At 46.7% G+C, this 14,645-nt stretch overlaps 2 protein-coding genes across 2 annotated transcripts in view; both read right to left on the bottom strand.

Moving 5' to 3' along the window:
* Positions 1-14,645, bottom strand: part of LOC149472050 (uncharacterized) — a 481,288-nt gene that overhangs the window by 106,686 nt on the left and 359,957 nt on the right. The window lies entirely within an intron of this gene.
* LOC149472054 (tapasin-like) overlaps positions 1-14,645 on the bottom strand; it is a 50,980-nt gene that overhangs the window by 14,066 nt on the left and 22,269 nt on the right. Inside the window, exon 2 of the mRNA XM_089693179.1 lies at positions 5,531-5,863. Coding sequence (XP_089549305.1) covers positions 5,531-5,863 — 333 coding nt within the window. The remainder of the gene's footprint in view (positions 1-5,530; positions 5,864-14,645) is intronic.

Here is a 14,645-nt window from a genome sequence, read left to right as displayed (position 1 = left end):
TGCTCCCAGCAATCAGAGACTCAACTTTGCAGCCAGCTAACACCTGGAACTGATTATGCTGGGGTATTTAAGGGATGGCCAGACTTGCAGACTCTGCCTTGGTGTTGTGTTTGTCCTGGGCCCTGTATCCTGTTTCTGTCCTGCATCCTGTTTCTGAACTGCTGCTGACTTCTCCTGCTCTGATCCCGGCTCGCTCCTGACCATCCCTCTGCCTGACCCTCTGTACCACGCTGCTTGCTACCTGTTCTGATCCCTGGCTTGTGACCCTGACCATCCCTCTGCCTGACCCTCTGTACTACACTGCTTGCTACCTGCTGAACCTGGCCTGTGACCCCGACCAATCTCCGCTTGCTCCCCCTGTACCTACCTGCCCTATTGATATTGACCCGGCCTGCCTGACGACGCTTGCTTGTATGTACTGTTATCTGTGGGTGGTTGGTTTGGTTTGGTTGCACTGTATTATGTTTTAGTATTGCACTGCGTTTATGTTTGTATGGTTAGTGTTAATAAATTATATTGTTTATAACATATCTGAGGTCTGCGTTTCCCTGCGTCAGCCACACACCTCTGGTCACACCTGGGAGCCCTGACATTACACCAAGGCCAATCCTGACCAGAAGTGACTGCACAGGGAAGCCATCTTGGCTTGTTGCTGGGAAGGATGGATCTGGATGAGGTTGTGTATTTATATCTGCTAGTGTTTGATGACAGGGAGTATGCTTATCAAACTCTGAAGGAGTATCCCAGGGATCAACTACTAGAATGTATACGGCTCGCTCATGTTCTAGTAGATCAGGGCACAGAGTTCTCTGAGGTGCAGCCTTTGATTGAGGTTTGTGCTGAGTTGGTTTCATCTGGTTCCCCCGAATGCAGGGATGAATTTTTGCCGCCATTTAGTGCAGACCAGGTAGAGTCCCTGGTGTGGTTATTAGAGGATGATGTGGGTTACTTTCTGGAGCGTTATTCCACATGTTCACCACAGACACTAAGAGATTGTATAAACGCAGTGCAGTCATTGACCAGACAGGCTTTGTGTAAGCTCAGCTTTGTTCAACCCCTACTGCAGACATGGACAGACTTGTTGCACCCAGCCTCAGTCAGCTTACAAAAACCCAGTCCTGCTTCTAACTCTACTCCTGTATTCCCACCAGCTCCTCCAGTTACAGCCCAGTATACTTGGCTATCTACCGCATGTCAGTACCCTGTTCCCACTCGCTGCACCTATCCTGCCTTTAACCCTGTAAAAAAGCCCTCTGTAGCAACTGCTCCCTCTCCTGTTCCATCCTCCAGCTCTTCTCTGTCTCCAGCTGCTCCATTCGTTTGCAGACCTGCGTTTACTTGCAGTGCTCCAGTAGTTAAAACCAGAAAAAAGCGAAAATTCTTTCCAACCAATACCATCCTGCCAGTATCCAAACCGGTGAACCTGCCTTCCGTGACTCAGCCTGAAGCCTCTACTCAGCCTGAAGCCTCTACTCAGCCTGATGCCTCTACTCAGCCTGATGCCTCTCTTCAGCCTGATGCCTCTCTTCAGCCGGATGCCTCTCTTCAGCCGGATGCCTCTCTTCAGCCGGATGCCTCTCTTCAGCCTGATGCCTCTCTTCAGCCGGATGCCTCTCTTCAGCCGGATGCCTCTCTTCAGCCGGATGCCTCTCTTCAGCCGGATGCCTCTACTCAGCCTGAAGCCTCTACTCAGCCTGAAGCCTCTACTCAGCCGGATGCCTCTACTCAGCCTGAAGCCTCTACTCAGCCTGAAGCCTCTACTCAGCCTGATGCCTGCATTCAGCCTGATGCCGCTACTCAGCATGATGAACTGATCCAGCCCGACGATCCTATTAGGCCAGTTGACTCGATGCCCGCTGTTGATCCAGATGATCCGGTACCTGACCCGGAGCCCGCTGTCATACCTGGTGACCCGGTGCCCACTGCCTTGCCAGATGATGCGGTGCCCGCTGGCAAGCCAAATGACCTGATGCCTGGTGACCCAGTGCCCGCTGTCATACCTGGTGACCCGATGCCCGCTGTCGAGCCAGACAATCCGATACCTGATGACCCGGTGCCCACTGTCGTGCCTGTTGACTCGGAGCCCACTGTCTTGCCAGACGACTCGGTGCCCGCTGTTCCGCCAGTCGCCTCGGTGCCCGCAGTCTTGCCAGACGACTCGGTGCCCGCAGTCTTGCCAGACGACTCGGTGCCCGCAGTCTTGCCAGTTGACTCGATGCCCGCTGTTCCGCCAGACGACTCGGTGCCCGCAGTCTTGCCAGACGACTCGGTGCCCGCAGTCTTGCCAGACGACTCGGTGCCCGCAGTCTTGCCAGACCACTCGGTGCCCGCAGTCTTGCCAGACGACTCGGTGCCCGCAGTCTTGCCAGACGACTCGGTGCCCGCAGTCTTGCCAGTTGACTCGGTGCCCGCTGTTCCGCCAGTTGACTCGATGCCCGCAGTCTTGCCAGACGACTCGATGCCCGCAGTCTTGCCAGACGACTCGGTGCCCGCAGTCTTGCCAGACGACTCGGTGCCCGCAGTCTTGCCAGACGACTCGGTGCCCGCAGTCTTGCCAGTTGACTCGGTGCCCGCTGTTCCGCCAGTTGACTCGATGCCCGCAGTCTTGCCAGACGACTCGGTGCCCGCAGTCTTGCCAGACGACTCGGTGCCCGCAGTTCCGCCAGTTGACTCGATGCCCGCTGTTCCGCCAGTTGACTCGGTGCCCGCAGTCTTGCCAGACGACTCGGTGCCCGCAGTCTTGCCAGACGACTCGGTGCCCGCAGTCTTGCCAGACGACTCGGTGCCCGCAGTCTTGCCAGACGACTCGGTGCCCGCAGTCTTGCCAGACGACTCGGTGCCCGCAGTTCCGCCAGTTGACTCGATGCCCGCAGTCCCGCCAGTTGACTCGATGCCCGCAGTCCCGCCAGTTGACTCGGTGCCCGCAGTCCCACTAGTGGACTCGGTGCCTGCAGTCTTGCCAGACGACTCGGTGCCCGCAGTCTTGCCAGACGACTCGGTGCCCGCAGTCTTGCCAGACGACTCGGTGCCCACTGTCGTGCCTGGTGACTCGGTGTCCGCCGCTTCGCCTGAGGGCCCGAGACCTGTCACTCCATCTGGGGGTCCGATGCCTGTCGCCCCTCCTGGGGGCCCGATGCCTGTCGCCCCGCCTGGGGGACCGATGCCTGTCGCCCCGCCTGGGGGCCCGATGCCTGTCGCCCCGCCTGGGGGCCCGACGCCTGTCGCCCCGCCTGGGGGCCCGACGCCTGTCGCCCCGCCCGGGGGCCCGGTGCCTGCTGCTCCGCCCGGGGGCCCGGTGCCTGCTGCCCCGCCCGGGGGCCCGGTGCCTGCTGCCCCGCCTGGGGGCCCGGTGCCTGATGCTCCGCCTGGTGGCCCGCTGCCTGCTGCTTCGCCTGGTAATCCGATGTGCCTCTGCCCGGAGTCCAGCCTGATGTGCCTCTGCCCGGAGTCCAGCCCGATGTGCCTCTGCCCGGAGTCCAGCCCGATGTGCCTCTGCCCGGAGTCCAGCCCGATGTGCCTCTGCCCGGAGTCCAGCCCGATGTGCCTCTGCCCGGAGTCCAGCCCGGTGTGCCTCTGCCCGGAGTCCAGCCCGGTGTGCCTCTGCCCGGAGTCCAGCCCGGTGTGCCTCTGCCCGGAGTCCAGCCCGGTGTGCCTCTGCCCGGAGTCCAGCCCGGTGTGCCTCTGCCCGGAGTCCTGCCCGGTGTGCCTCTGCCCGGTGTGCCTTTGCCCAATGTGCCCCTGCCCGGTGTGCCCCTGCCCGGTGTGCCGCTGCCCGGAGTCCTGCCCGGTGTGCCGCTGCCCGGAGTCCTGCCCGGTGTGCCAGTCTTTGATATCCCGCCAGTTACCAGACCCGGGCGGTGGAACATTTTGCCCAGCTAGGACTGTTTGGAGCGTCCTGAGGCCGCTCCTTGAGGGGGGGGTACTGTCAGGAATGGACTAGCCAGCAATGGTGGGACTCACCTGCCTTTTGATCTGCAGTACCAGGGCTGGCCAGCGGATGCTCCCAGCAATCAGAGACTCAACTTTGCAGCCAGCTAACACCTGGAACTGATTATGCTGGGGTATTTAAGGGATGGCCAGACTTGCAGACTCTGCCTTGGTGTTGTGTTTGTCCTGGGCCCTGTATCCTGTTTCTGTCCTGCATCCTGTTTCTGAACTGCTGCTGACTTCTCCTGCTCTGATCCCGGCTCGCTCCTGACCATCCCTCTGCCTGACCCTCTGTACCACGCTGCTTGCTACCTGTTCTGATCCCTGGCTTGTGACCCTGACCATCCCTCTGCCTGACCCTCTGTACTACACTGCTTGCTACCTGCTGAACCTGGCCTGTGACCCCGACCAATCTCCGCTTGCTCCCCCTGTACCTGCCTGCCCTATTGATATTGACCCGGCCTGCCTGACGACGCTTGCTTGTATGTACTGTTATCTGTGGGTGGTTGGTTTGGTTTGGTTTGGTTGCACTGTATTATGTTTTAGTATTGCACTGCGTTTATGTTTGTATGGTTAGTGTTAATAAATTATATTGTTTATAACATATCTGAGGTCTGCGTTTCCCTGCGTCAGCCACACACCTCTGGTCACACCTGGGAGCCCTGACAGCCACCCTGTTCCAAGAAGGCTGCAACGTCAGCAAGGTGGTGGTGGAGTCATGTTTTGGGCCGGAATCATGGGAACAGAGCTGGTCGGCCCCTTTAGGGTCCCCGAAGGCGTAAAGATGACCTCTGCAAAGTATGTGGAGTTTATGACTGACCACTTTCTTTCCTGGTACAGAAGGAAGAACTATGCTTTCCGTAATAAAATCATCTTCATGCATGACAACGCACCATCTCATGCTGCAAAGAATACCTCTGCATCAATGGCTGCTATGGGAATAAAGGGAGAGAAAGTCATGGTGTGGCCTCCATCCTCTCCTGACCTCAATCCTATTGAGAACCTTTGGAGCATCCTCAAGCAAAAGATCTATGAGGGTGGGAGGAAGTTTACATTCAAACAGCAGCTCTGGGAGGCTATTCTGACATCTTGCAAACAAATTCAAGCAGAAACTGTCCAAAAACTCACAAGTTCAATGGATGCAAGACTTGTGATCTGCTATCAAATAAGGGGTCCTATGTTAAAATGTTTAAAAATTAAAATGTTGTTAAAAGTTTGATTGAAATAGCTTTTGATTTCAGTAAATATGCTGCAAACACAACAAATGACAATTTTCAGTTCTTTACAAGCTATAAAGTGTTTTGAAACTTACTGTGCGGAATAATTTGGAACAGTGCATTGGAAGTTTTTTATGTTTAAAAAAATCCTGTTATCATTAGGAGGTTTGTTCAATAAAATGTGAATTGTACTCTTAATAGTTGATAACATGAGAATTATGCTGACTGTTATTTACATCAATTATTTAGGTAAATGAGAAAAATATAATTTGCATAATAATTTGGAACAGGGTGTATAGTAATTATTATATTGTTTTCACCAAAAGTTTAACATAAAAGTAACTCAACATTCACATAAACAATTTTTATGCAGTAGGTGCCCTTACCAAACACTTTGAATGAAATCTCCTTCTGTTTGCTTTCAGTGCTGTATTTAACAATACACACATAGGTGCCCCTATCAGAGATGGTCACGTTGGATACATATAATGAGGCGTATCCATGTTTCAGGGATTCCACATTGAGGGACATCCTGGGATCTTGGGTGGAGAAGTCTTTATTGTCATATTTCAGGATAACTCTTCCCTTGAAGGTCCATGAGATGGTCAGAAAGTTAAGATCCAGCAGCTGTTTATCCACTGAGAAGGTGCAGATAAGGACGGTGTCATTGGTGACAAGGGCCCTTTGTGTAGGAGGAGCGGAGACATCCCAAGCTGCATCTATTGAGATACATCAACAGATAAGACTATGAAAAAGTAATACTCATGAAATGCATCAGAGCAAAGAAGATAAAGTGCTGCTGGGGAGGGAGACAAAAAAATATATATAATAAGATGCACAAATTAAAGGGTATGTAAGTATGGAAACCTTTTGTTTCATTTTGGATAGAACATGGAAAGGTCAGAACTCCTGCTAGATACTTATTGCTCCCAGTGCCCCTGTTGGAGAGATTCTCCTCACTATTAGTCCTAATGACCATTGTCTGATACACGAAGTGATGGGAAATATGAATTGTTTGATTTGAGGAGATATCTTCCCCTCGGTACACTTGTTCTGGCAAAAATTGTCTAACAGGGGGGGCGTGTCCAAGATGGCGACCACAGTGGCCGCATAATCCGCAGCTCCGGCGCCTTCCCTACCAATCCGCTGCCATACGGGCAACAGTGTGCCTTGGGCGGGCACCGGGGGTCTATCGGACCTTGTCCGCACCTGGAAGAGGGGAGCGGAGTGATTTTCGCCCCTCTCCGCGGCAGCGGTCTTACCCGGCCTGGTGCAGCCTGCTGAGGCCTGCTGCGACACAGTCTCTCTTCCTAATCCGCTGCAATCCGGACAGCAGCAAACCTCCGGAGGGTACCAGAGGTCTTCCCGACCCTACCCGCACCTGGAAGAGGGGAGCGGTGAGTTTTTGACCCCTCTCCCCAGCAGCGGACGTACCCGGCCTGGTGAGGTCTACCACGGCCTACCACGACATAGTCCAGCCCCGATTTGGATTCGGATATTCTATTTTATGTATTTTTGCCATGGTTTTTGATCTATTTTTACCATTTTATAAATCTTGCAATGTTTTGACATTGAATATATACAGTGGGGATCGAAAGTTTGGGCACCCCAGCTAAAAATTTGTATTAATGTGCATAAAGAAGCCAAGGAAAGATGGAAAAATCTCCAAAAGGCATCAAATTACAGATTAGACATTCTTATAATATGTCAACAAAAGTTAGATTTTATTTCCATCATTTACACTTTCAAAATAACAGAAAACTAAAAAATGGCGTCTGCAAAAGTTTGGGCACCCTGCAGAATTTATAGCATGCACTGCCCCCTTTGCCAAGCTGAGACCTGCCAGTGTCATGGATTGTTCTCAATCATCGTCTGGGAAGACCAGGTGATGTCAATCTCAAAGGTTTTAAATGCCCAGACTCATCTGACCTTGCACCAACAATCAGCACCATGGGTTCTTCTAAGCAGTTGTCTAGAAAACTGAAACTGAAAATAGTTGACTCTCACAAAGCTAGAGAAGGCTATAAGAAGATAGCAAAGCATTTTCAGATGTCAATATCCTCTGTTCAAAATGTAATTAAGAAATGGCAGTCATCAGGAACAGTGGAAGTTAAAGCAAGATCTGGAAGACCAAGAAAAATATCAGACAGAATAGCTCACAGGATTGTGAGAAAAACAATTCAAAACCCACGTTTGACTGCACAATCCCTCCAGAAAGATCTGGCAGACACTGGAGTTGTGGTATACTATTCCACTATAAAGAGATACTTGTACAAATATGGTCTTCATGGAAGAGTCATCAGAAGAAAACCTCTTCTACGTCCTCACCACAAAAATCATTGTTTGAACTTTGCAAATGAACATATAGACAAGCCTGATGCATTTTGGAAACAAGTTCTGTGGACCGATGAGGTTAAAATTGAACTTTTTGGCTGGAATGAGCAAAGGTACGTTTGGAGAAGAAGGGGCACAGAATTTAATGAAAAGAACCTCTGTCCAACTGTTAAGCATGGGGTTGGATCAATCATGCTTTGGGGTTGTGTTGCAGCCAGTGGCACAGGGAACATCTCACGAGTAGAAGGAAAAATGGATTCAATAAAATTTCAGCAAATTTTGGATGGTAACTTGATGCCATCTGTGAAAAAGCTGAAGTTAAAGAGAGGATGGCTCTACAAATGGATAATGGATAATGATCCTAAACACACCTCAAAATCCACGGGGGATTACATCAAGAGGCGTAAACTGAAGGTTTTGCCATGGCCTTCACAATCTCCTGACCTCAACATAATTGAAAATCTATGGATAGACCTTAAAAGAGCAGTGCGTGACAGACAGCCCAGAAATCTCAAAGAACTGGAAGACTTTTGTAAGGAAGAATGGGCAAAGATACCTCAAACAAGAATTGAAAGACTCTTGGCTGGCTACAAAAAGCGTTTACAAGCTGTGATACTTGCCAAAGGGAGCAGTACAAGATATTAACTCTGCAGGGTGCCCAAACTTTTGCAGACGCCATTTTTTTGTTTTCTGTTATTTTGAAAGTGTAAATGATGGAAAAAAAATCTAACTTTTGTTGACATATTATAAGAATGTCTAATCTGTAATTTGATGCCTTTTGGAGATTTTTCTATCTTTCCTTGGCTCCTTTATGCACATTAATACAAATTTTTAGCTGGGGTGCCCAAACTTTCGATCCCCACTGTATATATATATATATATATATATATTTATTTTTTTTACTCCGTATATATCTACTTTATATCAGAGTTTTATGGAATCATTACATTTTTTACTATTGGAGTTTTATGGAATCATGATTCCCTTATTCATGATTTTTTATATATTATATGGGATTTTTTTTTTTTTATTTATTTGGTGCATTTAATCTAATATATTCTTACCCCCGCATTCTTTTTATTAATATATATTTTTTCTTAATTATTTAAATATTTACCATCATAATTGTTTTCCAGACCATTATCATTGTTTATTGATCTGGTATTTCCTCTGTTCTTTGCACCATATAGTCAGTCTTAACAATAGACTGCATGATCCTTCATAGATACTTTACCTGTTCTTTCAAAATCCATGGCAAAGTGGCGCCGCGCATGCGCGCGCTCACCTGTTATATTTTCCATCGTCAACAAAATGGCGCCGGCGTAATGCGCATGCACTATTTTACCTATAAATTCAGTCAGCGAGTGTCATGGCAGTATTGGCATTCCCTCTGAAGACGTGCGTGCGCGCAAAACACGTAAGGAAGAGGCAATACGCCATAATGTCACGCCGCCGGAGCCACGTGAAGGTCCAGGGGCCATCTTGCTTATGGACAGTTAGTCCGTTTTTAAACCTTGTGTCATTTTATATTGGAATTTGCAAATTCCGGAATACATTTTTTACATTACCTACTACACTATGGGCACTTTTTATGTCTCCCTATGTGGAGAAATTGATTTATAGAGCCCACCCGATCCACCACAGTATCCAGAGGAAGGAGTTCCTGTCTCACAGGCTTCTACACCCACCCATCCCTTAAAGGGGACCTCTGGCTGACTGGATCGTTTACCACCTGGGAATTTCTGATGCACCACCATTATCCAGAGGGAGGATTATCCTTGGTCTGGCTCATATCCGATTCCTAAAGGGGACCTCCACTGATTTATTTAATGCGTATTAACATTACGCATCTGGTGAGTGCGTACACTACTACTACCCTACTATTCTGGAGCACCAGCACTGAAGCATTGCTGCTATTCACCATATACCTGCACAGATTGTCACTTATGGACTAATACCGTTTAGTTGGCATTTAATATATTTTACTCTATTTTACACAACTCATTTCCCTTCAATATTCAACATATCTATTGTGATCTTGAGAGCAGAGTTCTCATTATTAAAGGCGCCCTTTCACGATCACTAATATTTATGCACCAAATTCGGCGCAAGTGTCCTTCTTTTCCAGTTTTTTCAAAATTCTTGATAGGTTTCTATCCCCTCATTTATTGGTGGGAGGTGATTTTAATTTGGTAGCTAACCCCCTTTTAGACAGAAGCTCGTCCTCACCATCCTCCCAGGCCTTCCCAAAATCCCTTACCAAAAAATTAGATACACTTCAACTGGTAGACTCCTGGAGAGCACATAATGTAGGAGCTAGAGATTATACATTTACTCCCACCCTCATGACTCTTATGTTAGACTTGATTATATCTATTGTTCCCTCATTTTGCTAGCTAACTCTAGGAAAGCTTGCATTCATTTAAGCCCCTGGTCGGATCATATTATGGTACTATCTCTCACTTTCATAGGTTTAGCACCTACCCCCTACTCCTGGCGACTTAACGACTCTATGCTTACGGACATTAACTCCTTCCAAGAAGTAGTCATGTCTATTCAAGAATACTTTCAGTCAAACACAACTCCCGATATCTCCCCGGCTATCTTGTGGGTAGCCCATAAGGCGGTCTTGCGAGGCCGCCTTATTTCCATGGCTTCTTCTAGAAATAGGGAGTGATGGAAACAAATTCAGAAACATACCTGAGAAATGGAAGCACATTATAGGGCTCATGTTGGCAATCCATCTCTCCTTAACAAAATGATGTTATCGCAAAAGCGTCTAGAACTGAATACTTTACTTTCCCAGAAAACTGAAAAGGCTCTACACTGGTCGAAGGCCTCTTTTTTATTACATAGTAACTCAGCGTCTACTATGTTCACACAGAAATTAAACCAATCTATAGGACCCCTACATATCTACATGTTACGTACTAAGTCCGGCAATATCTCCTCTCTTCCTCGTGAAGTCCTGGGTATTTTTGAAAATTTTTATTCCACCCTAATAGCTCCCCCACAACCAACTTCTGCTCCCCCAAACAGCTCATGGTTTGATTCTATACCCCTCCCTTTTCTCACACTCTCTCAGATATCCTCTCTCAATGCCCCGTGCACTTTGGAGGAAATAACCGGCGCAATTAGCGCACTAAGAACTTCCACAGCCCTGATGGGTTTACGGACAGTTATTATAAACATTTTGTCCCTACATTAGCTTCCTTTTTGATGTCATTATTCTATGAGGTCTTGCAGGGCGGCAGGTTTCCTAGGGAGATGCTGTTGGCCAACATGTCTCTATTACCTAAACCACTTAAAAACCATCATCTACCTCAAAATTATAGACCAATCTCAGTAATGAACAATGATCCAAAAATATTCAGCCGCATTCTGGCAGATAAGTTGGCCCCTATTATATCCTCTTTGGTCTCTCCGGACCAATCGGATTTATTCCAGACAGACTTATCACGGACAACATTTGTCTCACATTAAACGTTATTCAGAATGCCAATTTGCATTCTAAAGAAGTTTTGTTGCTGAGCCTGGACATTAACAAGGCCTTTGATAGTGTCCTCTGGCCGTATTTGTTTCCACTACTGCAGAAGATGGGCTTTAGTGCAGAATTTCTGTCTGGTGTACATGCTCTGTATGTCTCCCCCCAAACATGAATTAGACTCCCAAGCTGCAACTCTGACTTTTTACACTGGGCAGGGGTACCCGTCAGGGCTGCCCTCTTTCGCCCTTATTATTTGTGCTTGTGTTGGAACCCTTGGCAATTGCAATAAGATCACATTCAGACATTTCTGGTTACTCATTATTGGTTTCACAATTCAAAATATGTATGTATGCAGATGATGTTATGCTTTTCCTTACTAACCCGTTAGTGTCATTACCCAATTTATGCACATTATTGAATGACTTTGCAACAGTATCAGGTCTTACTGTAAATTTTACTAAATCAGTAGTTATGCCTATCAATGTTCCTGATTCCCTGAGTGCATCTCTCCGCAATTCTTTTCCATTTCGTTGGGCCACAGATCGGATTTCATACCTTGGTATTAAACTCACCCCCAGAAACTCAAAATTATTTGCTGCTAATTACCCACCATGTGTGTCACGCCTCTCTACTCTGTTGAAGATCTGGCATGGATACCTTATCTCATTCTTGGGTAGAGTCACAGCAGTAAAAATGAATATCTTGCCTAAATTACTTTATTTATTTAGAGCACTCCCAATCAGGGGCAGACTGACCATTTGGAAACTCGGGCACTGCCTGAGGGCCCTGGGTCATAGGCTCATTTCATAGGCTTTTTTGAGTTTGGGCAAGGACACAGGGGCCCCATGATCCCCTATTGCCCAGGGACCCCATGAGTTGTCAGTCCGCCCCTGCTCCCAATCCCAGTCTCGAAAACTTTCCTAGACCGCTTTCAATGGATGATTAATAACTTTATTTGGCGTAACAAATTCCCTCGTTTTACTTCATCGGTCCTATGCCGGCCGCAACAGGCGGGAGGCCTCGGTCTCCCCAATTTCTGGCTTTACTACCTGTCGGCCCGTTTCGCACAGCTATCACAATGGGCGACTATTAATTCCCAGGTCCCATGGATCAGATTTGAATCTCAGTCTATACATCCGTTCTATCTACCAGGCATATTATGGTTGCAGATTCCCCCCCAACTTGTTATGGACCCATAACTCCATTGTAGCCCAATCATTAATGCTTTGGTCCAGATATAAATTTAAATTAAATCTGGTCTCCACTGTTTCACCAGGTTCATAATTTTTTGGTGACCCAAATTTTATTACAGCATTCTCATCTCCACAGGAGTGCCATTGGTGGTATGATAGATCCTTTATCAGGTTAACTGACTTTCAAAGAGGAAGATCTTATAGCACCTTTGAGATGCTATGTATACTTTTTGATATCCTGCTGCGTGAATATTATCATTATCGACAGATCAGACATTTTTTTAACTCACATTTTAGCCTTATACCCTCATCTCCGATTTCATTTTTCGAACGCATTAGCCGTGACTCTCCTAGGGGCAGGCTAGTTCCTTTCCCTCACCCCCTCTTTATAGATATAAATGGGAGGCTGATAGTGGTATCACCTTTTCGGATGAGGATTCAGATTCCATGGTGGATAACATGCGTAAGAGCTCTAGATCCCTTTCTGTCCGTGAGACGGCCCTCAAAGTATTATACACCATCTACACTACACGTCCTGTTTCCAGGGACGTCCCACCTATGTTTCTAGGGCTGTGGCCCTGCCGGTACCCTAGTGCATACATTTTGGGCCTGCCCGAGCCTCTCCTTGATGTGGCGCAAGATCTCTGAGGTGGCTTCTACACTGACAGGAGCCCCGGTGCATCTGTCTATGTAGTCATGCTATTAGGAGCTCACGTCTCGGGAGTTCAGACTGAGGTTATGAGGCTAATCCATACCATTTGTATATCCACCCTATGGGCTATTGCCCTACACTGGAAATCTTGCACGGTACCATTGGCCACTGTTCTGCATAGAGTTGATGCTGTGATGCTTATGGAAATAATTCATTACACTTTTTTATGGATAAGATGCACTTATTTGATAGAAAATGGGAAATCTGGAGAACTCATAGACATTTACTATATGACTAAGCATCACCCATGTTTGGACTGATTGAATTACTCCGTTGGTAGCGGTATAACTCTGCCTACCTCTTTACTTATATTGCTCATGTACCTATCTCATGTTCTTTTCTCTCTTTTTTTTACTTTTCTCTTTCTTTACTCTACATGATTGTACCTTTTTTGAAATGTACACTTTAGCTGTGCCTTGTTTCTGTTTTATATAAGCTGTAATGTAATTTTACAGTCTATTTCTTGAAAAATAAAATCATTTGTAAACAAAAAAAAAAATTGTCTAAGAGGAGGTATCTTTTACATTTAGAGATATCTTTTTACTTCCTGCTGTTTCTCTGGGACAAGAAGTGAAGGAAAATATTTTGGATATTTTCTACCCTACTTTTATGTACCTTCTATGTCTTGTATTGAACTGCAGTATGTCATCAGTTTTTTTTAGTATACTGACATCTATTGGCAGCTTTTTGGGACACCTCAGATTGTTTACTAATGTAACTTTGCTATCTTCCTTTGTCTTCTCCTCCTTTTTAGTGCTAGTTGGTTTAGTCCCAGCTAGACCCTCCCCTCTTTTTCCATGTTCTCTCAGTCAGTGTTAGATATTCACAGAGATAGGCTCAGGAAAGTAATTTTCTTCTTACATTTCTAAAGATTGGAGAAACATCCTTTAAACTTTAAAGGCATACTTCACCTTTGCAAAAAAAAGGGGGTGACTGTAGATAAAAAAAATGGGCAGCTTTGACCAAAGCTGAATAATGTCCTTGCTATAGGTGTAGAACATTCAAGCTTTGAAATGCTGAGCTCACAACTACTGCATGAGGGGGGAGAGAGCACATGTGAGGGGGTCTGAAGTAGAGAAATAGCTCGCTCCTGTGATGTGGAGGCGAGCAGTAATGGCTGGGAGTGACCCTTAGCAATGTCCTTGTCAGGGCCTGGATCAGGACCAATGTGAATGGACCTTAACACTTTCAATTTGAATACACAAGAAAAAATATCCCTTAGACTTTTTGCTGCAGCATAGTCACAAATTGGTATTAAAAGAAATTACATGTACACCAAAGCTTGAAAGTACTTACACTATGAGCTCTGGTACATTAAAAAAATCCCATTATTACAGAGACCCCTGTTCAACGGAGAACCATGGACAATTTTACAAAAGAATTTCATGTGTGATATTTTCATCTGTATACAAACTCCAATGCGTTTCGATATACAACTTTACAATCTTCCTCAAGGGAATCAGGGATTATCTGAACTGGAAAATACATGCATGTTAAATCAACACTATTATATATTAACATATAAAACATAACTGCACTTGGGGAAAATTACCATTCACTTACAGATTATTGAGTAACAACCCAGAGCACTTGAAAAAGGTTTGTTTCCAAGCACCCCTCTTCATGCACTCGAAAACCCAGAACCAGACCTGCAAATGGCCACCAGGTGAACGACCCCGGGAGAAAAGGGAGTCCCACATCTGTGTAAGGGAAATGGAGTATATTTGTGTATGGAAGTGAGCACCAACTGATGAATTGTTAATGATCTCTGCATT

This window comes from Staurois parvus, unplaced genomic scaffold (genome assembly GCF_062004578.1).
Source record: "Staurois parvus isolate SC_StPar_1 unplaced genomic scaffold, SC_StPar_1.0 ptg000024l, whole genome shotgun sequence".
In the NCBI taxonomy this organism is placed as follows: domain Eukaryota; kingdom Metazoa; phylum Chordata; class Amphibia; order Anura; family Ranidae; genus Staurois; species Staurois parvus.
Note: the sequence above shows the minus strand (reverse complement) of the source record. Positions and strands in the feature narration are given on the sequence as shown.